Genomic DNA, 25,382 nt, shown 5'->3' with positions numbered 1-25,382 from the left:
GTGGTGAGGGATGAGCTGAGCTTTGGTGGGGTGGGTCAGCCCAGGTGACCGTGCTCTCCTGTCCCTGCAGACAGACAGGTGACCCTGCAGAGGCAGTGGAGGCTGCTCTGGATGGCTGCAGCAGGCAGGATGGTGGGGAGGAGGATATTAAGAGTGCAAGCGTCTGGGATACCTAGTGATGGGGCCGGATAAGCGCTCATGGTAGACAGATTAGTCATCGGTTCCTGATAGGGGATAATCACCGGCTTGTCTGCTCTTTATCTGCGAGATAAGGATGAGGCTGGGGGAGGGAAGGAAAAGGCACAGAAAAGCTCAGGGGGCCGGCATGGACTGTCCCTGTCCCTGGCTGTGATTGTCCCTCGTGGCTTAGGACAGCACTCTGAGCTGACTCTCCTGGTACACTGAGCAGGACTCGCCCTTACTGGGAGCTCAGGGTTTAACTGCTTCTCCAGGGGAGTGGGATCAGGATCAGAGCATATGTGGCAAAGGGCCTCATGCTCATCCAGGAACTGTGATTTCCTTTCTGCTGCTCCAGCTCTCGTCCCAATTATGTGGTTGTGTCAACTATAAATTATTCTGCAGAGGGAGCAGCAGCATCCTGTCCCTTTAGCATGCCTGGAGCTTGCTGGAACTTCTCTCAGGCAGTGACTGTTAGCAGAAATTAAAGTAATTTTGTAAAGGACATTAAATACAAATAACTGTATCTTAGCGGGTCAGGAGTGTCCTCAGCCTGCTGGAGGAGCAGAACCCCTGAGGTTGATGTTGTCTTGCTTACAAGCCAGGAAGAGACACTTGCCCTGCTGAGCAGGCATCCTGGAGCACAATTTTCATGAATTGTATTTGAGCTCCTGGTTCAGCAATGCACAAGGCTGGGGTGTGCACAGCATCCCAGGCTGTCTCTGTAGGAAAGTGATGTCTGCTCTCCAACCAGACCCCAGTTTTGGAAAAGACATCATGAAGATTTAATTGGGAATGTGTCAGCTACAGCATCCCATGGCTCCTCATGCAGCACCTTGCTCTTCCTGTGCTGACCCTCTTCCTCTCTTGAGAGGGAGATAGGAGAAGCAGACCAAAGTGGAGTGGAGCATCCTCCAGCTGCAGCAGTCCCTCCTTGGTACTGGTTTTACCTAAGGAGTTTCTGTAGAGTAGGACTCAAAAGCAGACAGCTGAAAATTCAACTTTCTGTTCTATTTTGTGCTCTTGGCTGCTCACTGGAGTTGTGCTACTGCCTGTCCTGTGAGCCCTGGAACCCATGGCTGAGATGTAGGATAGTGTTTGGGCAGGAAAATGGGAATTGAAAAGGGCAAGGTGAGGGAAGTTTGATCCAACTTGTTTAAATCAATTGTGGGTTTTCTTTCTTTTGTTCTCTGGAAGATGAAATGCAGCGTGTGAACGCATATGTGTGCCAGCCAAAGGCCCTGCTCTGGTCACAGTTTGCTCTTTAAAGGGTTATTGATCCTTTGTTCTTTCCCACGGAGGGTCTCTCTCAGGCAGGTACACTGATGCCCGGGGACTTGTTCCCTGTCCTAAAGCAAGTGAGGGGCAGGACCAGGTGTTTAACCCAGGGCTCTGGAGCCCAAGTGCAGTAGTACCTTTGTTAGACTGTTCCAGACACGGGGAAGGGCTTGCAGGAATTGGAGCTTTACTGATGCTTTAACAAACCGGGCCATGTGGAGCAGGAGCACTGGGCACTCCCTCGAGCCACAGAGAGCTGCGGGCTCTGCAGCTGTGCTGCCTGCACTCCTGGGGCTTGGGAGGAAGGCAGGTCCCTGGTCTTCCTCAGCCTCATTTCACGTGGAGCGCAGAGGGTGAGGGGCCATACAAGCATTAGCCCTGTGGTCAGGATATCCTTCCTGATGGCTGCTGCCAGTACTGTGTTAGGACAGCACAGTGCTGCCACTTGGGCTCACTGCTGAGGAATCAAGTTGGTTTTCTTCACCTGAGCTGATAAAGTAAAGGTGGGTTCCTAATAAAACAGAGGTAGGTGCACTCCTTGCCAGTGGCACTGCTGACCCTGCTGCCATAAACATGGTTGTCTCTCTTGTTTCTCCCCCCCCATCCTCTCAGGCGCTCCTGACCCCACTGCTGGGGCCAGCATCGATGATGAGAACTGCTGGCACTTGGACGAGGAGCAGGTCCGAGAGCAGGTGAAGCTGTTCCTATCTCAGGGAGGGTACTACGGCTCGGGGAAGCAGCTCAACTCCATGTTTGCCAAGGTGAGGAGCCGGCTGCTCTCTCCCATCTCTGCTCAGCGTGTCACGTAGCTGGCACTCGCTGGCTGCCCTGGCAGGGTGCCCATCACAGCTGGGAATCTCTGCTCCAGTGCCTTCTTGCCCTGTCACAGAGCAGGCACTTGTAATCCAGGCTCTGGGTCAGGCCTGGATTGTCTCACCTGCTGTCCTGGCAGGTCCTTTCCTCCCATGGATACCATGATCCCTGTGCAAGGAAGGGCATTCCCCCATCCCTTCAGCGCAGTGGGGAAAAAGCCAACCCTGCAAAGCCTACCAAGACCATGGGAAGGTGGAACCATAACCCACAGATCTCACCACCCTGCTTTGCAGAAGGGCTTTGCTTTCATGTTCTTAATCTCAGTCTCCTTCACAGCCTGGCTGTGGCTGCTACTCAACCAGGCTCCAGTCAGCCTCATCACAGCCGTTGCATGAGGGTTATAATGTGTGACTGTCCATTACACACACACACACATATATATATATATATGTATGCATTTACATACAGTCTGAACCCTCAGGCTGAGGAAGCTGTGGGTTGCCAGCCAGGTGAATGTGTCTTAAGCACCTTTGAGGGGCCATGGTTTGTCTCACCCAAGGCTTTCTCTTTGTCCTTCCCAGGTCCGGGAGATGCTGCGCATGAGGGACTCCAACGGGGCCAGGATGCTGACGTTGATTACAGAGCAGTTCATGGCTGATCCTCGGCTCTCCCTCTGGAGGCAGCAGGGGACAGGCATAACAGAGAAGTGCCGGCAGCTCTGGGATGAGCTGGGTAAGGGTCACTGCCTTGCAGACAGGAGCAGAGTTACCTGGCCTCTGGGCCAATGGGCATCATTACAGAGGCCCTATGGGGCTCTGTTTTGGGAACGGAGACCTTGAGACATGCCAGGACCTTACTGCATCCCTTGCTGGGGAATCACTGTGATAGCTGGATCAGGCCCAAACCACACAGTGCAAAACCTTAAACCTGCCCCTCTCCTGCAAAAGGATCAAGGATGATGGGTGTGCAGTGTGTTGCTGGTCCTGTGCTTCCAGCAGGCTGGTATTTGGTGAGCTGCCCCAAAGCCTTTGTGAGGGAGGACACAGGGCGGGTGAGCCCCAGGGGCTGGATGTAGCCTGGATGTGGAAGCTCTGTTCCTGGGGGAACCTTGATCCAGAGAGGGGAAGGCGGGTTCTCAAGTCTCATCACATCTAACAGATTCTGCCTGCTGTGGTGCACGTTTCCAGGGTGAGGGGGGCAGGATGGGCAGCACAGAGCCTGGCTGTGAGGGAAATGCAGTTCTGGGTAATTCTAGCTAAGCACCTTAGACACCAGCTCAGCTGGCTGACACTGTAATATCATTAGAATAAAACATTTAGATGACGTGGGCTTGGGGAGTAGGGTTGTGTGTGGTGAAGTTAACCCTGCAGTTCTGGGCTCTCCTGGATATATGGGCTCTTGGGTGAATAGTTTGACTTGAGCCATAGTTTGATGAGTGAGTTTGAGCTCCTCTGCAGCCTGCTGGTAGGAGACACTGTGCCAAGGGCGAGGACGGATGGGCTGGCACCAAAGGGATATGGTAGAGCTGGAAGAAGGATTAGGATGGTCTGGGATCTGGAACATCTGAAACTGCAGCTGGAAATCACAAACCCACCTACCAAGTGCCCAACAAATGCAAACAGAAATGAGGCTGGGAACCCTGGCCAAACTATGCAGACAAGATCTGGGCAGGGGTGGGATGTCTTGTTTTTGTATGAAGTTTCCTGGATGGAAATAACCACACCAGCTCTGGAGAGCTCATCTATGCTTGCTTGCCAAGAAGATATTTCCAGGATTTTGGGATGCTGCAGCTAGACAATTGGATATGCAAGGAGCCCAGAGAGGTGGCCAAGTCCACCAAGCCAGAATTTCCACATGGAAGAAAGCAAGCACGCTGGTGATATATGAATGGATGGGTGTGTGGGCAGGCCTGGACGCAGGAAGCAATTTGCTTAAAATTACAGATTATTTGGCCAGATTTCCAAGCTGCTATCCAAGCCGAGAGCCCTCCCTCCCTTCCTGCACAGGCGAGGCGAGGGTGGTTGGGTTTCAGTCCTGGCTTAACTGTACAAGGACCAGGTTGGTGCACGCAGGTTTGGTCGGCAGAGTGGGAGGAGGTGGCAGCATGTCCCTGTTGGCAGATGGCAGAGTGGCTGGGGAATGTCAGGGCCCTTCCAGTGCTGGATCAACATGACAGCAGGGGAAGCGTGGTGCCAGCCAACACACGTCAGAGCAGCTCGCCTGGCAGAGGCGCGTCACACGTGAGGGTCTGGGCATCTCCATGCTGAAGAGAAGCTCCTGTAGAGGACACAGTGATGTTCCAAGAAGCAACTCCAGAGGGGCATGGACTGTACTCAAAGCAGGGATTATTCCTTCATTTTACAGAAGCCTTTTGCATTTGGCCTTGTGCAGTGTTTACTGTAGGAGCAGAGCGTGTCTCTGAAGGAGGTGTGGAGGCACAAAGACCAGAGTTGCTCAGAGTTGGAGGTGTTCACCAGTAACAAACATCAGGAATGCAGAGCAGTGTCCTAAACCATCCCTGGGTGGGTAACAGTAGCCAGGGCACATGGGGCAGTGGAAGCACCACATCCCACTGCCTGTGGGCTGTGGATGCCAAAGCTGCCAGTATTACCATTACTGCTGAAGGGAGGGGTGAGGAGCCTGTTGCCAGCTGCCACGGGAAGTCCTGGCACAGACCACAATCCTCCACCACTTAGAAGCAAAAAAAGGGCCTCTTGGAAATTATTTTGGGCACGTGTTTAATAATTAATCATCGATTTTAGCAAAGACTGCATCACAGACTTGTGTGGGATTGGAAGAAGATCAGCCTTAAAGAAGATTGTGGATTTATGCTGGGGAAAATGTAAAGGATTTTGCAGGATTTCAGAGTTATAAAAAAAAAAAAGGAAATGAAAATAAAAACGGGATGGTTTGCTTGTGCATGTGCTGCCAACTGAACCTCTATTGCCCCGTCTGCTGGGGAGCCAGAGGAAGGACCTGCTGGATGGAGAGCTCAGCAGCGTGGGAGTATTTGCCCTGGCGCATTAGTACTTACGATTAAAGCCTAATTACAAAAAATAGACGAAAAACCAGCTGAAGTGCAGCCTGACCTTAATCTGCCTGGAGACGGGTTTATTTATCTCGGCCACTTGTTTACAGTGGGGAATTTCAGCAGATTAAGCCGGGGAGCGACCCTGTGGGAAACGGGAGAATTTCTTTGATGGCTGGGAAACTTGGGCGCGGGATCGGAGCGCCTGTCTGCTCTGGGGCCTGCAGCCAGGACCACTGGGCTGGGAAGGCTCTGACCCCCCCCTGTCCCTGCGCCCAGCCCCGTCATCAAAAAGCATTTTTGTTTAGAGGCTTAGCTTAATCGTGATCTGCCGCTTTGTTCCCCACTTAACCTCCTGCTATCAGAAAGTTCAGATGAAGGTTTCTGCAGCATGTGAAGAGACATGGAGTCTGACCTGGTGTGGCATTTCGGCTCAGGACAGGAGTCACTTGTGCTGTCAGCTGATGTCACTTGACCACAGGGCTCAGAAAACCACTCTGTTATATCTCCCAGATAATTATCATGACGGAGACAGATGCAAATCTCACTTCCCTCCTAGTTCCCACCTCCCCACCACATCGGTCTTTCTGCAGGAGAGCCCAGGGGCATAATGTTTTGGCATGCAAAGGATGCCTCAGAGGGCTCTCAAAAATAGGCAGCAAAGTCATGAGGCTTCCGAGGAACGCATATTAGCAGAGCTGTGGGAGCCAAAAATCCAGCGGGTGCATCCCATTCCTGGGGGCGGTGAAGCTGGAGCACCAAGCCTTGTTACTGCCTGTCAGCCAAGATCTGTGCACCCTCAGAGGCGTGAGTTGGAACTGCCCGAGGCTGCTTTTGACACAAGCACCCCCAGAGTGGGCGAAGAGCAGTGAGAGCAGTGACAACAGGCGGGAGCACTGGTGGGAAGGGAATGCCCGACCCCCAGAGTTGAGTGCAGGTTTTATCTCATGGCCACCCGAGGAGGTGGGAAGTTCTATCCCCTTCCTTAAGGAAGATTAATTTTCTGGAGCTGAGACCTGATTTTTATAAAGACGCCATGTCTGAGTATCCCCCATGGAGCGTGCAGGAGCCTGTGAGTGAGTGACATAGATCTACTCTGGTAAGGATGGGCCCCCAGGGAGGTACCTCTTTTACACATTAATTAATTGCTGATGTTGCAGCTCAAAAATCTTAATCCCCCCGTTCATCAGAAAAAAGTGAGGTATTGGTGGGCTTTCCTGGGGGCAGAGGTTGAGCTGAACTGGGCAAGGGCTGCTTTGGACATTTGCTGGTGCTCGTGCCTGAAATTGCTTTTCCCGTGCCCATTCCTGGATGTGATGCTGCTGCCACCATCTGCGTTGTGACGCGGTGACGTCTGTCCTGCCCAGCCAGGCAGCTCCAAGGAGCCAGACAGGCACAGCCTCCATGCCTTACTAATGATTTGAACCAGACATGTCCGCAAGTTCCAGCTGGCAAAGGGTTGGTTAGGGGCCATGCACCCCAGAAGCACCACCAAAGCTCAGCTGTAATGCAGAGGAGCAGAGATGCACCAGAGTGGAGCCAGGGCCAGGACATCGCTGCTCAGCCTGGGTTTGCCTCATGTTGTCTGGCAGAGTGACTGGCTGCTCTGGCTCCTGTTGGATCTGCAGCCTTGCTTGGGACTGTTTGGCTCAATGGCAGGGCTGGGGAGCTGCTACTCGAAACACAGCCAGCGAGGGAGGTGTTTGGGGCTTGTGGAGGAATCTCCTTGTTGTGCAGTGGAGGCATGTTGGGTGATGTTGCTGTGCTGCTGGCTGTTCACTTTGGGATGGGAACTTTGGCTCTGGGAGCGATGGAGAGGCGGGGGACAGCAGGGAGAAGGAAGGTGCTCCAGGGCTCTGCTGAGCCCATGGAGGAGAGGCAGGGAGGGTGTTTCTGCAGGAAGCTGAGCTGTTCCACGTGTGTTACAGGATTTGACATGGACAGAGAGAGAAGCAGCAGGAGCTGCTCAGCCTGAGGGGATCCCTGGGGATACCTCATATTGCAGCTGTGTCAGCCTACAGCCATCCCACCCTGCAGGGAAGCACAAGGGAGGGGACATGCTACATCCTGGCAGCTATGCAGGGAAATTTGGGTAGAAATGGAGTTAGCTAAAGAAAAATCAACGGGTTTACACTTACTCAGGTTGCTGTAGCCCTTATCGGGGCAGTGAGTGACTCGGAATAGTCTGCGAGGCTCAGTTAGCAGCACCAGCATCAGCCCTGTTTTATGAAAGGATGAGCTGGATCTTAATGATGACAGATGTCCTTGGTTCTGGTTTTGTCTCTCACACAGCAGACAGCATCACCAGCATCATGTGAGGTCCCATGGTTGACCCAGAGGGTGTCAGTGTGGGTGTCCTGCTGGTGAGCAGCTTGGCTTATGAGATCCGAAGGGCTCGCATCAGGGAGGGCTCTGCAAGACATCAGGCCAAGCTCCAGGTTCCTCTGCTGGTTCCTCTGCAGGCTTGGGGCTAGTAGGGATTGAAAAAGAAAAAAAAAAAAGAAAGAAAATACACCAAATCTCCTTTTTAAATAGTTGAATGCAAATGGCCTGAAGAACAATAGCAGATGAAATAGCATTCAGAGCGGGTTTTAAAGCGCTTGGAACGTGGGTAGGATCAAAATCAGGTTAGTCTTTGGAGATGCAGACTCTGCAGCTTGCCAGGGTGTTTTTAAGCATGCTTTGATGTGTAGTTCAAACACTAGATTTGTCCTGGCAGACAGAAGCACTCACAAATTCATACACAGCCGCTCTCTCCTTCCCCCCTCCCCACTGTCCCCCATCTCATGAGATTATAATTTAGCTTCATTACGAAGGAGTTTTACTTTGTCCTGGTTTCAGCTGGGATAGAGTTAATTTCCTCCTTATTTAGAAGCTGTATAAATCCCCCTCCTGGGTCTCTGCATTATGCTGAAATGAGTTTACAAACCTCGATGGAACCTCGCAGGCTCTCAGGGTGGCCGGAGAGCTTTGCCCCGCACGCATGGCGGTGGCACCTCCGTGATTTCTTGGCTTTGTTTAGGGGCCCTGTGGGTGTGTGTGGTGTTAAACCCACACTGCAAGCTGGAAGAGAAATCCTGCTGGCTCCGGCAGCTGCGCAAGTGGGGTGAGATGGACGTCTGTCCCCTGGAAGATGGCAATTATGGTAACGAGCTTCCCAACATCACTAACGCGCTTACGCAGAGCTCCGGTCACAGCCAAGGTGAGTCTGGGCAGGGAGTGGAAATCCAGCTGACAGCCACAGGGGTTGGGTCCAGGTCAGAACTCACCCCAAAGCTGAGAGAACTTGCTTCAGCTACTGGTTATGTTTCTGCAAGTCATAGGAGTACAAAATATTTGTCTTCACAGCCTCTGGTTTATATATAAATGTTTGCTTCTTTGCTACAGGGTAAAGTTGCCCGTGTTTTGAGTTTAGGAACTGTTCTAAAGCAGTTTGATTTTGGGGGAATTTAGTGCGGGTTTGGGCATGGGGTAATACAGGAAAACAGTGCTGCTTGCCACAGAGCAGAGCTGAGCTCAGGAGTCCTGGCTGTAATGTGAGAGTGAGGAGCTGGAGATGGTGCAGAGCCCATTTCCCTGCCCTTAAGCCTCACTTAAAGGCTGTGATTCAGGTGGTAGGGAAGTCATTAGCCAGGAATGTTAACGCAGTTCAAGTGCAGAGCACAGACAGAGCGATGTAGTTAAGGGGTTGTTCCTTAATGCTAAAATAGTTTCTCAACCGCTGACAAAGCATTTGATCCCTTTAAGTTTAAGCACTCTTTCTCCTTCCTTTTGCCTGAAGTAGACTTTAATTGAAAGTTATTGCTCTTCACATGCCTCTGTCTGCTGCACTGGATTACTCTCCGGTGTATTGTGTGTGGCTAAAGTGGAAGGAGGAGAGGGGGACAGCAGCCATGCCACAGGGGAAACTTCATTATTCAGGGTGGGGTTGGTCCTGCAGCAGCAGTTTTGGGAACGTGGCTGTCCTGCCAACCATGCCAGCCATGGCCAGGACCACATGCCCGACCTCCTTATGCTCTTCCTCAGGGAGCAGCTTTAAACTTGGCCTTGCTCCATGTCCTGCATCAGTCCCAGGACTACCCCCCGATGTTCCCAGCTCTCCCAAGGATTTGCTCTGGCATTTGGGGAAGGTTGCTAGGGCTGAACAGGTCATTTGTTTTAGACCTTCAGGGAGTTCCCAAAGCACATGCCAGGGATGTCTCCTTCTCTTGTCCCTGTGCTCCTGCCTCTCCAAGAAGGGGACTGAAAGCGGCCCAGATCCTGGACGTGTCCTGGGGTTCATGTTTGTGCATATGCAAATACTGCTCCAGATTGTTGACAGCCTCTTTTATTACTGAAGAACAGCTGATTCTTGAAATCCTTCCTGGTAAAGTGAGCAGCCTTGGTTCTCAACATACAAACACCTGTTTAATTTCTCTCCACCTCAGGGTGCCTGCAGCATTCCGGCTAATTGCTTGTTGCCATCGTTTCCGGAGCATGTTTACCCAGCCTCCCTGGATCAGCTTTGAACCGTGCCTTTTGTTTTCCACCCTTGAATGCCTTTAGCTCAGCCCCTCTTGTGGGTTGCAGGACCTAACATGGAACGTTGCACCCCCTTTGGGGCTTCCCGTTTTGCAGCCTGCCAACTGTGTTTGGCCTTCATGATCCAGTGTGGCTGGAATGATAGTGGGATTGCTCCAGACAGGTTTTTTCCTCTTATCAAACCATTTGTCTTGATTGGTCTGGATGGGGTGAAATGCTAATCCAGCATTTGGTAGTTTCAGAAATGCCCGTGAAGTTACAGAGCAGCTCTGAAGAGGAGCAGATGTCCGGTGCAGGGCAGCAGTGGGGTTTCAGATGATGCTGTCTCCTCCCTTCCAGCCCTCTCACACGGCCCACAGAGGCTGCTGGGGGTGGTGGGTTCCCCCAGTCACTGGGAGGCAGCTGAGACACCCTCATGTGGTTCCCTTCGTGGCTTCATGTGCTGCTAATCTAAGAAGCTGCAGTTCAGTGCAGCTGAGACTGTGTTGGAGCAGAGGAGGAGAGCTCATGGTGCTTGCAGGGCAGTTATGCTGAGGAAGCCCAGTCCTGACCCAGGGGCAACCGCCTGCATGCTCAGTGTCACAGGGGAGGGAGCACACTGCCAAGTTTCAAGGCATCAGCCTGGTGTGTGACAGTGGATTGTGGTCACAGAGCAAATGGGTGGGTGGTGCCTGCCTCTTTTCTCACCTCTCTGACCAAGTCAGCTATTCTAGCAAATGACTTAGCAGTGCTGCCTGAGGAGACATAAGTCAGCAGAGGTATCCAAAGCCAGAGCCCATGTCCCTCCCAGAAACTACTGGGGTGAGACCAGGTTTTGCTGTCATTGTAAAGGCAGAGCTGTGCCCAGGGAGGTCGTGTCTGGGAGAAGGAGCAGGCTGCCCCTGCCCCAGCAGGGCACTGATGTTTTTCCCTTTGCAGACTCCCTGGCCAGGCCCAGACGGACGGTGTTCACGCGGGCCATCGAGGGCTGTGACCTGCACTGGCAGGACAGCCACCTGCAGCGCATCATCAGCAGCGACTTCTACGTGTCCCCCTCCTACCAGCGGGAGGGGGAGAGCCTCCTCTTCAACTCCCAGGGACAGCCCCTGTGGCTGGGTGAGCATCCAAAGCAGCAGCCCCTCTCATGGCCTGTGTGGGTTGGGTTTCTAGTGGAGAGGAGTCACCTGAGGCTGCCCTGGGTCCTTGCAATTCCTGCATCTTAGACTGAAATTGCTGCCCTGGCCCTTAGCCTGAGGAGTGGGGGGAGCAGAAGAATTCAGCGCCCACCCACGCCCCAGCCACAATCCTTAGAGCAATCTCCACATATTTACAGTCTGGCCTTCTCTCGAGCAGTTTGGACCAAGCTCATCATGTCCCTTTTCATCCTGCCAGTGTTTAGCTGTCCCCAGAGCAACCTCTCACTGTTTCCAGTACAGAGGGTCTGGACACTTAAAGTCTCTTGAAAATTGACTGCAAAGCACAGCTGTATCCTCCGTATTTTCTGTTTCCTCCTCTCCCCTTCTTGTTAGTCTTAGTAGTCAGTACAATTAAGCCTCGTGGGAACTTAAGGTGTACTGGGCCAGGCAAGCCCCAGAGGCCTCCTGTGTTGCAGACTTTTTGCCCAAGTACCTCAGGCCACACAAATTCTCTCCTGCAAAGCTGTGACCCCAGGGAGATCTGTGGACCCTCTACAGTTCCTTGTCTGGGATGAGAATGAGTGACATGAAGAGCTTGGGGGGGAACCTGGTGTGGCTGTCTGCCCTAAGACAGACCCCAAAATGGGAGATACAAGTCCCCACCCACCTCCAGAAAAGGGGATTACTCATCCCCTGCAGTCCAGGAGTTGAGTATATGAACAGGTCAGAGCCCACCATTGCACTGTTGTCCATTCCAGAAGGTGGGGTCTGCCACAAGAAAAGAGAATATTTAAAGTTGTCTAGAGATGTCGTTTCTGGAGTAGCAGGCACTAAGTTGCTGTTAATGCCAGGAGATAGGAAGGGCTCAAATCTAGGCTGTTGGTACACCTTAGCTGGAGCAGGAGAGGATATTTCTGCTCTGGGAAGAGTTCTGGGCAGCTGCAGGCAGGAGGTCCCCATCCCACACAGCCACAGGCAGCAGTGCTGGGTTAGTGCATCCATGGACTCCATCTAGAAGGGATGTGGTGGCCACAGCTCCCCTCTCCTGAGCCTGATCTGGGTTCTGGTGAGCCCTTTTCCTCAGCTGGTTGGTGCATGCTATTTTTCTGATGCATTTGCCTTGATTTTTGGATTTTGCGCTTTTGCTTTCTTGGCACCTCTTCAGGGACTCAGTGCTGGGAGAGGAGGGTGATTTGTCAGCAACTTCCAGTGATGAATTCAGTGAGAAGATGAATATTTCATCCATTTAGCAAATGAATAGAGGGAGCAACAAGAAGCTCTTTTACAGATGTGTTTGTTCTGAAATCTCTTCCTCATGTATTCCTTGTGGGTGACCTTTGGGATATGGATACCCCATTTGTGGAGGTGGTTGTCTGCATTTCCAGAGCTTTCTGAAGTCTTCCAGGAATAGAAATTATCCCTCTACGATAACTTCAGATCATCTGTGTTTGCCTGGGTTTTTTTCTCCCCTTGGTAGGACATTTTGAAAGAAAATGGGATTTTTGCTGCTTGTTATGCAGCATGTCATGTCATCTGCTCCTGCTAATTTCTCACTCAGTCATAATCCTCTCCACAGTTGCTTGTGATTTCAGGTGAGCAATAAGCAGCGGGAGCAGATGAATTCCTAAGCAACTGTGAGTCTTGGGAGGGGGTTTAGTGCAACTGTTCCTAATAATAAAACACCAGGTAGGAGAACTGCAGAAGAGACAGGATGTCTGCAGAGCTCACTCCATGGAGGTGTTAAGGAGTCACTTCAAAGCATCACCCCAAGTCTGCCAGTGCCCCCAGCACAGTGCTGGATGCCCAGCCTCACCCTGTGCCCTGAGAGCAGTGAGAGAAATCGAGATAAGCCATGCAGGTTTTAGGAGAAATGAGTGGCAGGGCTGTAACAGGCAGCATTGGAGCTGTGGTACTGCAGCAATGGCGTGTTGGAAATGCTGCCATTAGATAAGCTTTGTGGAGGTGGGGATTTAGGTACTGACGTGGCTGCTGTGGGTTGAAAGTGGCAGGAGTCCTGTTAGTATTCCTGGTAGGCATCTGTTCCAGGAGCAGGGAGAAAGGGGTGAATTCAAGACAGGAAGCAGGAGTTTAGCTCAGGTGTGGGGAGCATGAGTAGAAGGTGGCCCATGTCAATGCCTGTGGTTCAGCCGTGCCCCTGTTCCTGGGGAACATGAGTAGAAGGTGGCCCATGGGTGCCATCCTGTCAATGCCTGTGCTCCTGTGGTTCAGCCATGCCCTGTTCCTGGGGAACATGAGTAGAAGGTGGCACATGTCAATGCCTGTGGTTCAGGCATGCCCTGTTCCTGGGGAACATGAGTAGAAGGTGGCCCATGAGTGCCGTCCTGTCAATGCCTGTGGTTCAGGCGTGCCCTGTTCCTGGGGAACATGAGTAGAAGGTGGCCCATGAGTGCCATCCTGTCCATGCCTGTGGTTCAGCCATGCCCTGTTCCTTGCCTTGCAGAGCACGTCCCCACAGCCTGCGCTCGGGTGGATGCGCTGCGCTCCCACGGCTACCCCAGAGAGGCTCTCCGACTCACTGTTGCCATCATCAACACCTTGCGACTGCAGCAGCAAAGGCAGCTGGAAATATACAAGCATCAGAAGAAAGGTATGAGTAGGGCTATGTGACAAGTGTCTTGTGACATTTGGCCAGGATATCTCTGTTGGAAATGTCTTTTCCACTTTGACGAGACAAACATCCAGCCTGGATGGGCAACGATGTTCTGAGGGAACTTAGGAATAAAACGAGGATGTATCATCATTGGAAGGAGGGTCAGGTGTCTCACGAAGTATTTAAGGGGGTTGCTAGGGTATGTTGGAAAAAAACTTGACATGTCAAAGCTCAGTTCGAACTTAATTTGGCAACTTTTGTAAAGGATAATTAAAAATGTTTTTACAAATACACTGACACCAAAAAGAAGGGTAAGACAAGCCTTTGTTCTCTACTGGATGCGGGAGGGAACTCAGTAACTGCAGATGAGGAGAAGGTGGAAATGCTTAGCACCTTCTTTGCCTCAGTCTTTAGTGGGAAGATGCAAATCAGGACAGCTGTCCTCCTGAGCTGGTAGATGGTGTCAGGGAGCAGAATGGGCCTCCTGTTACCCAGGAGGAGGCAGGCAGAGAACTGCTGACCTGCTTGGATGTTCATAAATCTATGGGACCAGAGAGGATCCACCCCAGGGTGATGAGGGAGCTGGCAGATGAGCTTGTGAAGCCACTCTCCATCATTTACCAACACTCCTGTCCCACTGGTGAGGTTCCAAATGTTTGGAAGCTGGCCAGTGTGACACGCATTCACAAAAAGGGTAGAAAGGAGGATTCTGGTAATTACAGGCCAGTTAGCCTGACCTCAGTACCAGGTAAGGTGATGGAACAGTTTGTACTGAGTGTCATCACACAGCACTTACAGGATGGCCAGGGTATCAGAGCCACCCAGCAGGGGTTTAGGAGGCGTAGGTTCGTGTTTGACCAACCTGGTCTCCTTTCATGACCAGGTGACCCTCCTGGTGGATGTTCTGTACCTGTACTTCAGCAAGGCCTTTGGCACTGTTTCCCACAGCACTCTCCTGGAAAAGCTGCAGCCCACAGCTGGGACAGGAGCACTCTGTGCTGGGTTAGGACCTGGCTGAATGGCCCAGAGAGTGGTGGTGAGGGTGCTGCATCCAGCTGGCAGCCAGGCACCGGTGGTGTCCCTCAGGCATTTGTGCTGGGGTCAGTTATGTTCAGTATTTTTATTGATGACATGGATGAGGGGATTGAGTCTTTCATTAGTAAATTTGCAGATGACACTAAGCTGGGAGTGTGTGTCAATGTGTTGGAAGGTAGGAGGGCTCTGCAGAGAGACCTGGAATGGTTTGATGGATGGGCAGAGCCCAATAAGATGAAGTTTAACAAGTCCGAGTGCCAAGTGCTGCATTTTGACCACAATAACTCCCTGCAACACTATAGGCTGGGGATGGTGTGGCTGGACAGTGCCCAGGCAGAAAGGGACCTGGGGGTGCTGGTCAGCAGCCAACTGAACGTGAGCCAGCAGTGTGTCCTGGTGGCCAGGAAGGCCAATGGCTCCTGGCCTGGATCAGGAATGGTGTGGCCAGCAGGAGCAGGGAGATCATTCTTCCCCTGTACTTGGCACTGGTAAGGCCACACCTGGATTGCTGTGTCCAGTTCTTCCCTCAGTTTGGGAAGGACATTGGGACCCTTAAGCGCATCCAGAGGAGGCAACGAGGCTGGAGGGGGGCTGGGAACACAAACCCTGTGAGGAACAATTGAGGGATCTGGGGGTGTTTAGCCTGGAGAAAAGGAGACTCAGGGCTGACCTTATCACTCTCTTACACTCTTGCAACTCCCTGAAAGGTGGTTGTAATCAGGTGAGGGTCAGTCTCTTTCTCCAGGCAGCACTGACAGAACCAGAGGTCACAGTCTCAAGCTGTGTCAAGGGAAATACAGGTTGGGTATTAGGAATAAGTTTTTTATGAAAGGGTGATAAAGTTCTGGAATGGGCTGCCCAGGGAGGTGATGGAGTGACTGGATGTGGCCCTCAGTGCCATGGGTTAGTTGAGGTGTTAGGGCATGGGTTAGACACAGTGATCTTGAAGGTCTCTTCCAGCCTAGTGATTGTGTAACAGAATTGTGCTGCCCCATTCAGAGTGGCAGAGATGGGCAGTACTGCAGGGAACTGCTTATGTCCTAGGAAGACAAACTGAGTTGCTTGAGCCAAGCTGAGTTGATACCCACATAAGGACAGAGCTGCCCACATGCTGTCTTCAGGCTGCTGCAGTGGGGATGTTCTTGTTCCCACTGTTTCTGTGTCTGGTTGCCTGTAAGGGTTGCCCAGGCAAGTGGTGCCTGCATTAAAGAGCAGCTGCCTGACTGCAGAGCAGTAACTGGCTGTGTGTGCTACTTCCACCTTGCATTTCCTGAGTCAGTGTACCAGGAGACAAGCCCAGTGTTCCTCCTTTTGCAGTTGGCAGGGAGCCGGGGTCAGTTACTGCAGTGCTGCTGAAGGTCAGTGACTCCTGGTCCTTGCCAGCTCAGCCAGCTTGAGATCACCAAAAGATGAAATTTTAAGAATCACTGGAAGTCTTTGTCATCTCAGGAGAGATTTCTGCTTGTGTTTCCAAAACATTCAGGCTACCATTGCAAATCAGTCCAAGAGCTGCAGGTCTGGCATTATAGACCTTTTATTTGGGACTCTGCAGACCCTCATGTCTTCTTGGAACTGACAATGAGTTGCTGCATCTTATGTGGCCTCAGGGACACCTCTTTTGTGTCTGTGCCTGCTCCCTCAGTTGTCTGTGCAGAGTGGCTTCTCCTTGCCCTCATGAACTACCACGCCAGAGTTGGCCCTAGAGGTTCCTGTTGGATACAAGTTGTGGGATAAAAGTCCTCTGGTCTCAGAAGCCTCTCTAGGTGCAGAACTTGCCTTTAAATTCCTTACTTTTACCATCATCGTGTTTTGTTTTATCCAGAACTGCTGCAGAGAGGAGCAACAACCATCACCAACCTGGAGGGCTGGGTAGGCCACCCTCTGAACCCCATCGGCTGCCTCTTTCTCACCCTGACCGAAGCTTGTAGATTAGAAGAGGAAAATTGCCTTGAAATTTCAGGTACCAAGTGTTCCTCCTGGATCCCTTCCTGCTGTCTGTTGCTGAGGTGGGTGCAGATCTGGGGCTCTGGACACCTGGACTCTGAGTGCCCCTCTCTGCCTTGGCAGGAGCACCAGGGCAGAGCTGTAGAGAAGGAAGGTAGTGAGTAGAGAAAAATAAGAGTTTGCAGCCAGAGCAGAGCAGGTCCAAGGGAAGGCTCTGGTGTCAGCTGTGCACCCTGTTGCACATGTCTTGGGTCTCCTGCCTCTCCTGGTGAGAGTAGGAAAGAGGGTGAAGCCCACATCTCCTTCAGGGAGCTTTCATCTGTCGTTTCTGGGTAACCAAAAGTAGGCAGGAAGGGAAGTGTGGGTCTTGCTTCTGAAGTGAGAGATTTTTCTCTGCAATGCTTCTGCTCTCTGGGACCACTCTTCTAACCCCACTGCATCTCCTCTCGCTCCTTTCAGACGCTGGGGACTCCAAACCACCAGTGTATCAACACGTGCCCGTTGTGACCGGCAGCCAGGACGGTGACGAGTCCTACCTGTCCCTGGCCTTAGAGGTGGCCCTGATGGGGATGGGTCAGCAGAGAGTGATGCCCGAAGGTCTCTATGCCCAGGACAAGGTGTGCCGCAATGAGGAGCAGATCATTGCCCGCCTGCAGGACCTGGAGCTGGACCCGGTGCTGGTGCAGACCCTGAGGAAGCAGTGCATCTTGCTGCTGGAAGGTGGGGCCTTGGCTCATCTAGCTGACTTTTGTGTCTTAGCCAAGTCTTGGTAACGTCTCTGAGGTGCCCTTTTCAAAATTTATGCACATCCTGCTTCTTCCTCTCTGGATGTGGTGCAGAGCCTATAGGATGGCTGCTCTGCCCCATCACCTGGAAAAGCAAGGGTTTGTTGGCATCCTTAGAATAAGACCAAGTCAGAGGCAATATGGAGAAGGGTACTGAGCACATGGCTTCAGTTTCCTATTTTCTTTTAGAAAAGGAAAGAGCATCCCTGGATCCAACTTGAGTAACACGCCAGGGAGCTGAACAGCAGATCCTCAGAGCTTTGGGGTGGTGCAGACCCCAGCCACAGATCCTGCTGTGCTAATTATGGCTGATGGGCTCTGCTTCTGCCTAGGTGGTCCCTTCAGCGGCTTGGGAGAAGTCATCCACCGGGAGAGCGTCCCCATGCACACCTTTGCCAAATACCTGTTCTCTGCCCTGCTGCCCCACGATGCTGACCTGGCATACAAGCTGGCTTTGCGGGCCATGAGGTTGGTGCATGTTTAATTCTGTCTCTGCTCCCCTTTGTGCCTCTCTCCTGTGCTTGTGGGGAAGCTGGGATGCTTTGCAATTTTAGAGCAGGGATGGGAGTGGAGACAGGCTTGGAGCTTGCTGTCCATGGGATCTTTTGCAGTGTGTAGGACCACTGGGCACAGGAGCAGTGCAGAGAGGTTCCTGTTCTCCATTTGGGTGATTCCTGGTTTACAAACTCCATTTGTACAGATTTGTATGGGTCCAATAATGTCTGCTGGCCCAGCCAATCACTCCAGGCTGGACCTGCCTGCCCCTGTGACAGGGACATCCTCTGCCAGAGCACACACAGGACTGTCATCTGCCTTCTGTCTGCCAGGCCTCAGGCACCCTGCAGCCTTCCCTGCCTGCAACAAGGGCTGTTATCCTGGCACAGATGGGTGGATGGTTTGCTCCGGGCTCCAGGGTGTCACAGAGCCAGGTGGAGAGCAGAGTTGCACTCTGTTCTCCATTAAAACCCATCTCTGTCTCGGGGACTGGGGAAACAGCTGATGCTGAGAGCTGCCCTATCTCCTTCCCCAGTCCATGACACACTTCAAACATCACCCTGTGTATTGTTTTGGCAGGGACTGGGTGGGTCTTGAAATAGCTGGAATTTCCTAAACAAGTCAATGCTTGGAGCACTGTCAACTCCAGAACATCCCAGTGCTCTCTCCTTCTACCACTGTTATAAGTCCTGGCCCAGAGCATTGCCTTTTTTCAGCATTTCCTCAGTGAAATGGAATGGGCCATCTCTCTCCAGCACTGGGGGGAAGTTTGAAATTCCCCTATTCTGGAAAGAGCTGTTCAGGAGGACAACCAACCCTAATAAGCAGCCAGGGGCCTCTGTGGTGTGTGGAAGCACCATGTCCTGGCAGACCTGAGACCTCTGGCTGTTGAACAGGACTGAGGGCCCCAGGGATGCCATCTGTTAATGCCCATCCCCTGCTCCCAGCTAGGACTCCCTGTCTTGGGGTATCTGTGTCCAGGGCTGAAAAAGTTGGGCTTCTTCTGCCCTGTGGTTATCTCAAGCCTGCAAGTGAGGATAGCAGACACATTTGGATGCTCTTCATGTCCAGGCTGCAGTTTCCCTCCTGCATAACTAGCTGTCAAGTTAGCAACACCAGCGCCAACTCAGGGGTTTAGGATTTGTCACCATGGCTGGTGACTTGAGAATCCTGCTCCCCTTCTTCAGGCTTGCTTCTCTCCCAGGATTTCCAGACTTTTGGATGTGCCCACAAAAACAGGCAACCTAACCTGGCTGCAGAGGCCCTGGAGAAGTGTGCTGCTGCTTCTGATCATAACCAAGCATTTTAAGAAGAACCAGATGATACAGTCAGGAGTTCTGCCGGGTGCTTTGACATGAAAGGAGCAGGAGGGGAGGAGGGATTTTACTTTTTTTTTCTTCCTTTTTATTTTTCTCTGAGGTCTGTGCTTTTCCTTACAAGTTTATAAATCACTCCATGGATCTTTCTCCCCCCTTTCAAGTCAGTCTCAGATTGATCCCTGTGCCCATGTGCTGAGCACGCAGCCCAGGGAGCCGCACACGTGCACGGCAGCAGGATGTGTTTAAAGGCAGTGCTGCAGGCAGCTGCCTCCAGGCAGCCCCTGCCTCGCCTTGGCAGCACCTCAGGGACAGGAGGTGAGGCTGGGGCTGGGCTGGGCTCTCATGGTGCCTCCTCCTGCTTGCCCTTCAGGTTGCCTGTCCTGGAGACCACGGCCCCATCCGGCGATGTGACCCACCCTCACCACCTGGTGTCGGTGGTGCCCAGCAGGTACCCGCGCTGGTTCACCCTGGGGCACCTGGAGTCACAGCAGTGCGAGCTCGCCTCCACCATGCTCACGGCAGCCAAAGGTTGGTGGCAGGGAGTTTGGGACAGGGTTGGGGGGATGATGGTGCACAAGAGCATGGAAGAGTTTTTCCTGGAGAGAGGAGGGAGCTGTTGTTTCTGCTGGCACTGGCCCCAGTAGTGCCCCACTAGCAACCTGCTGTGGGCAGGGCACGGTGAGCTGGCCTTGAGAATCTGGGCTTTCTGGGATTCTTGTCCCAAAGGGCTTGTGGTCCAGCAGGGCAGGATGGGAATTTCCAGTGAGGTGCTGGCAGGCCTTGAAGCCATGGCACTGCAGGTCCTGGGTAGTGCCCCACGTGATGCAGGATCATGCCTGCTCTGCAGCACAGCCAGCTGCCAGGCAGCAGTCCCTGCCAGGCATGCCATGAGGTCATGCCGTGGTTTAGTTTGAAGCTGTTTATTCTTTCCCCTCTGGTTTGTCTCTTCTACCCTGTGGTGATGATCCTGCAGGGGCAATGGGAGAGAGAAGAGCTCCCTGTGCACCAAACCAAAAGTGGCTTTTGCTGGACATGTAATCAGCAGTGCTGGGTAGGACACTTTGGTCCCAGCTGCAAGGGGCTCATGAAACACCTCATTGGTCTCTTGGGCCTCTTCAGTTTCTGCCCAGGCACTGTTACGGAGGAGAGCACAGGCTTTTTATTAGACATCCTCCTGACCAGAAACAGACCCCATCAGGGTGGCAAGAGTCTTGTGTCCCATGAGGGTCAGTGAGCCAAGCAGTTACCACTGCCCTCTGATGTCCTGGTGCTGCTAGCCTGACAGGGAATGGTTTTCTTTCCCAGTGAGAGGGAAGGGAAATGAGCTGTCAGAAAGCTCCAGCCTTGCTGCCTTGGCAGCCTCTTCTCTCCTTCCAGCCTCCTCCTCTAGGCTGCTTTACCAGGGTTGATGGTGTTCTGCCCGATTTGCAGTGCTCAGATGAAGAGCTGGTACTTGGCTTATCCTTCAGGTATTTTTCTCCCTTCCAGTGCCTAATGGGATGAGGTTTTTATGTTGGGGATGTAGGGCTGTTGGATTGCATTTGCTTTTCCGACTGTCCCCTTCCTCAGGTGTTCTCCTGCTGCAGCATGTCCCACTGTGATCCTGCAGCCTCTCTTGCCCACGCCCCTGTGAGCCATTTTAGGGAGGCTTGGATTTTGGTGGCAGTGCAAGCGGCTGTGGTGGGTGGCAGGTGATATCTTTAGCTATGAGTCACCCGAGATGTCTCCTTGTGTCCAGGTGCAGCACTGGGTTTTTCACACTGCTGTGCATGATTTGGTTGTCTTTGCATGAGGTTCATCTGCTCAGTCTATGAGTAGGAGTAGAAATGAAGCTGGAACCTAATGTGGCATGTTAGCACCTCTGGTGTGCACATATCCCAAAGGTCCCACTCCCGACTCTGCGTCCCACAGGCACTGATAGGAGGATAGGTGCAGATCATTATATTAATATGCCTTGATGTGTCCCTCTTCCAAGATCCTGCCCCATCTCCTGTTGCCATCATATATCCTAGCACCCACAACCTCCTGTAGCAGGAGTACTGAGCACCGTTGGGTATGGGGTCATGAACTCCCTTCTTTGGGGATAGCTCAGCCTGTCTCAGTTGTGAGTGCTGTGTGCCTGACCTGGGACATGGAGGACCAAGGTGCCGCAAGTCTGGGTAACACCAGCCCAGCCTTGCAGAGGGAACTCGCTGGGCAAGACAGTGTGTGTGCAGCAAACAGCTTTTCCTCTTCTTCCTAATGTTCCTGGATGAAGACTGATGTTTTTGCAGCCATTCAATGCTAGGCATCTCCCCAAACCCCTCCTTTTCTGGGAAGAAGCTGCTGTACAGCTGTCAAACTTGAAGCCAGGGTGGAACGTCCAGGTGCCTGGAGATGTCTGCTAAAGACAGGACGTGTCTGGGATCATTCAGGTTTGTTTGTCCTCTCTGTGAGAGGATGAACTTGAGTGAGGACGCTTGCTGTATCACTTCCTGGCGAGGGTGCTCCATTTTAGACTGTTGGACTGCAGGGCCTGATCCAGCATCACTGTGTGTCCCTCTGTGTGCTCTGTGTGTGTGTCCAGAGGGGCTGGCTGTGGTGCAGGCAAGAGATGGGGCTCCAGGGCAAGTGGGGGGGTGCCTGAGCCATCTGACCGTTCTTGCTTGCTCCCAGGGGACATGCTGCGCCTACGCACGGTGCTGGAGGCCATCCAGAAAAACATCCACTCCTCCTCCTTGATCTTCAAGCTGGCTCAGGATGCATTCAAGATTGCTACGCCAGCTGACAGCAACTCTGACACAACCCTGCTCAATGTGGCGCTGGAACTGGGGCTCCAGGTACAGGATGATGCTGGGGATGCTGGTGGCCCTTCAGCCCCTCTTGCTGTGGCAGCCGTGCTGGTTATGGTCTTCCACCAAGCAGGGTGTCCCCTGTGGATGGAGTAAATTGATCCCTGCATGGTCCTGAGCAGGGGACCTAGCCCTGGGAAACCCCTGTGCTCACTGTGGTTTGGGTGGAGGTGAGGCAGTGCCAGGTAGTTGGTAGCCAGTTGAACCAGAGGGATTTTTGGGGAGCACTGCTCTGTTGGTGGCCTCACTAGAGCCCTGCAGGGCAGCCAGTCACCCCAGGTTTGCCTCGCAGGTGATGCGCATGACGCTGTCCACGCTCAACTGGCGGCGGCGGGAGATGGTGAGGTGGCTGGTGACGTGCGCTACTGAAGTGGGTGAGTTCCATGTGCGCTGGGGGATCTGGCCTGCGTGCAGTGGGAGCAGGGCTGGGCATGGAGATCCTTGGGTCATGCCTAGCCCTGAGCATCTGAGTTCTCCTGAGTCTTTCATTTCTTCTTGGGTAGCTGAATTTGCCTCAGAGCACCAGTTGACAGGGCTGGGACTGCAGCAGTGGCCAGTTTTGAGACTTGGATGGGTGCCCTGTATCTGGCCCAGGCCAGCATGGCAGTCTGGGTTGGCTCTGCCTGTCCCCCTCTGCCCTGTCCCTCTTGGGGCAGAGGCAGCAGCTCAGCACTGCTGTGGGCTGGTTTTGCCCTGTCTCTGGATCTCAGAGGAGCCCCATGAACTCAGTCAGGTTCCAGGGATGTGCTCTGACCCTGGTCTTTTCTTGCAGGAGTGAGGGCCCTGGTGAGCATCTTGCAGAGCTGGTACTCACTGTTCACTCCCACGGAAGCTACCAGCATTGTAGCGGCCACAGTGATGTCCCACAACACCATCCTGCGCCTGAGCCTGGACTACCCACAGCGGGAAGAGCTGGCCAGCTGTGCCCGCACCCTGGCCCTGCAGTGCGCCATGAAGGACCCCCAGAACTGCGCCCTGTCTGCCCTGACCCTCTGCGAGAAGGACCACATCGCCTTCGAGACCGCCTACCAGATCGTCATTGACGCTGCCTCCACCGGCATGACCTACACCCAGCTCTTCACCATCGCCCGCTACATGGAGCACCGGGGCTACCCACTGCGAGCCTTCAAACTGGCCTCCTTGGCCATGACACATCTCAACCTGGCCTACAACCAGGACACGCACCCAGCCATCAATGATGTGCTCTGGGCCTGCGCTTTGAGCCACTCTCTGGGCAAAAACGAGCTGGCGGCCATCATCCCGCTGGTGGTGAAGAGCGTGCACTGTGCCACGGTGCTCTCGGACATCCTTCGGCGCTGCACCATGACAGCGCCCGGGCTGGCTGGCATCCCTGGGCGCAGGAACTCGGGGAAGCTGATGTCCACTGACAAAGCCCCCCTGCGGCAGCTGCTGGACGCCACAATAAGCGCCTACATCAACACCACCCACTCCCGGCTCACCCACATCAGCCCACGGCACTATGGGGAGTTCATCGAGTTCCTCAGCAAGGCCAGGGAGACCTTCCTCCTGGCACAGGACGGGCACATACAGTTCGCCCAATTCATTGACAATCTTAAACAAATCTACAAAGGCAAGAAAAAACTGATGCTGCTGGTGCGAGAACGGTTTGGGTGAGCCCCGGCTCCTGCCATACTCACTGGCAGGGTCTGGCCGCAGCACGGGGACTAGGGAGAGAAGAAGGAAGGAAAGTGGAGATCAGCTTCCCCCCATCGGCAGAGGCTGCTCTGTTCTGGTCTTCTGTTTCTTTTTTTTTGTTTGTTTTCTTTCTTTTTTTTTTTTTCCTTTTAGTGTTACTCTTTCTTGGATTTAACCATTTTACACACTGAGAGGATCCAGAGATTCCTTGGGCACAAACCAAAAGGCAACCACGGGGAAAAAGGATGGTTTACTCAGCCCCCTGCCCTCCCTTGCCAATACCAAAAGCTAACCTGGAAATCTAATACCTCTTTCCTGAAGGATGTGGTCGCTAGAGGGATACGAAGGTTGCAAAGTGAAAAATCTTTAAAATTATGTGGGGAATTTAATGAAACAAAACAAAAAAAAAAAAAAAAAAGGAAAAAAAAGCAAGCAAAGAAACCTGCGACACTAGAACCTCATGCGTCACCAAAAGCAATGGCTTTGCAGAGCGCTTCTCCCGCCCGCCCGAGACATGCAAACTCCTCTATTTGTGAAGATACTTCAATAAAAACAAGTAAAAGTAACTGTTCTCAGGGATTGCTTACTAAAAGTAACACAAAAAAAAGCATTTATGATACTGTAAATACTATAGTATATGTGTCAATTATTAAATTGTAAAGTTATAATTATTTATAATTCTGTCTTTTATTTGGGGGATACTTGAAATTGTTGTGGGCTGGGGCGATTATTTTTATTATTGCTATTATTATTATTATTGTTATTATTATTAAAACTATTATTTAAAAAACCCACGCAAAACCACAGACAAAAAGAGGAGGAGGCACGCGAACATTTCTCAGGTTCCCATGGCATCGTCAGCAGCAAGAAGGGTGTGGGGGGGAGGCGAACATCTACTCGACTCACAGCCCTGGGACAGACGGACGGACAGATGGATGGAGGAGCAGCAGCCCAGCAAAGGAAGGAACTCGGGGCGATGCTCACTCGGACACACGCAGATGCTGGCGATGGAGGACTTGGCCCATCGCAGGGCAGGTGCAGGGTGTGAGTGCCTGGGCGGGCACCGGGGCTGCGGCTCCGGGGGAGGGAGGGGCAGCTGCCTCACCTTCCTGCACCGTTCCCAGCTCATTCCAGCTCCGTGGTGCAGCCAAGGCTCGGCCCTTCCCAGCTCACCCGGCGCTGGGGGCACACTCCAGCCCCAGGCCAGTGGCTCTTCAGTTTTGGTTCATTTCTTTGCCAGCAGGTTGGGAGGGCTGGGGGGAGCCAGGGCCGGTCTGGATGGTGACTTGTAGTTGGGGAACGCGTGTTAGTTATCTGCTGTCTGGTTTAATTTTTTGGCAAGTGACTTGTGTCCGCGCTCTGGCCAGGAACCCAATTGTACTCGGTCTGTGTCGCCACCGAAATAGCGGTCTTCAACCAGTCTGTTTCTCTCTTTTTTTCCTTCCCTTTTTTTTTTTTTTTTTGCGTGCGTGCGTGTATGTGTGTGTGCGACCTCTTCATCTGATGTTTAATAATAAAAGGGATGAACGTTACCGCCTGTGTCTTTCCTGCCTTTCTCTGAAGTTGGGGGGGTCACCACACTTGTGCAGTGTTGCAGCCCCCTGTGGTAGCCAGCTCCCGAAGAGGGGGACAGAGCAGGGACAGGGCACCCTGGTTGCTTCTGGGTGCAACTCCCTGCCATGTACAATGTTAGTAGGTCCTTGCCCCTGCTGGAGACACTGCCCTATCCATGCCAGCTAGACCAGCGTTTCTCCGTGTCTTGATCCGTCCTGCC

General features: G+C 52.8%; 1 protein-coding gene across 2 annotated transcripts in view; it reads left to right on the top strand.

Annotated features, from left to right (window-relative positions):
- ZSWIM5 (zinc finger SWIM-type containing 5) overlaps positions 1 to 25,080 on the top strand; it is a 96,980-nt gene extending 71,900 nt beyond the window's left edge. Inside the window, exons 3-14 of one of the 2 annotated variants that reach the window (XM_064719368.1) lie at positions 2,068 to 2,216; positions 2,850 to 3,000; positions 8,319 to 8,498; positions 10,736 to 10,912; positions 13,394 to 13,540; positions 16,401 to 16,538; positions 16,982 to 17,242; positions 17,640 to 17,775; positions 19,492 to 19,649; positions 21,777 to 21,940; positions 22,245 to 22,326; positions 22,725 to 25,080. In XM_064719368.1, the coding sequence (XP_064575438.1) occupies positions 2,068 to 2,216; positions 2,850 to 3,000; positions 8,319 to 8,498; positions 10,736 to 10,912; positions 13,394 to 13,540; positions 16,401 to 16,538; positions 16,982 to 17,242; positions 17,640 to 17,775; positions 19,492 to 19,649; positions 21,777 to 21,940; positions 22,245 to 22,326; positions 22,725 to 23,587 (2,606 nt within the window). In that variant the 3' untranslated portion in view covers positions 23,588 to 25,080. The remainder of the gene's footprint in view (positions 1 to 2,067; positions 2,217 to 2,849; positions 3,001 to 8,318; positions 8,499 to 10,735; positions 10,913 to 13,393; positions 13,541 to 16,400; positions 16,539 to 16,981; positions 17,243 to 17,639; positions 17,776 to 19,491; positions 19,650 to 21,776; positions 21,941 to 22,244; positions 22,327 to 22,724) is intronic. The other variant, XM_064719369.1, reaches the window with a different exon arrangement.
- The last annotated feature ends 302 nt before the right edge of the window (positions 25,081 to 25,382 follow it).

The sequence above is a fragment of the Zonotrichia leucophrys genome, chromosome 8 (assembly GCF_028769735.1).
Source record: "Zonotrichia leucophrys gambelii isolate GWCS_2022_RI chromosome 8, RI_Zleu_2.0, whole genome shotgun sequence".
Lineage (NCBI taxonomy): Eukaryota > Metazoa > Chordata > Aves > Passeriformes > Passerellidae > Zonotrichia > Zonotrichia leucophrys.
Note: the sequence above shows the minus strand (reverse complement) of the source record. Positions and strands in the feature narration are given on the sequence as shown.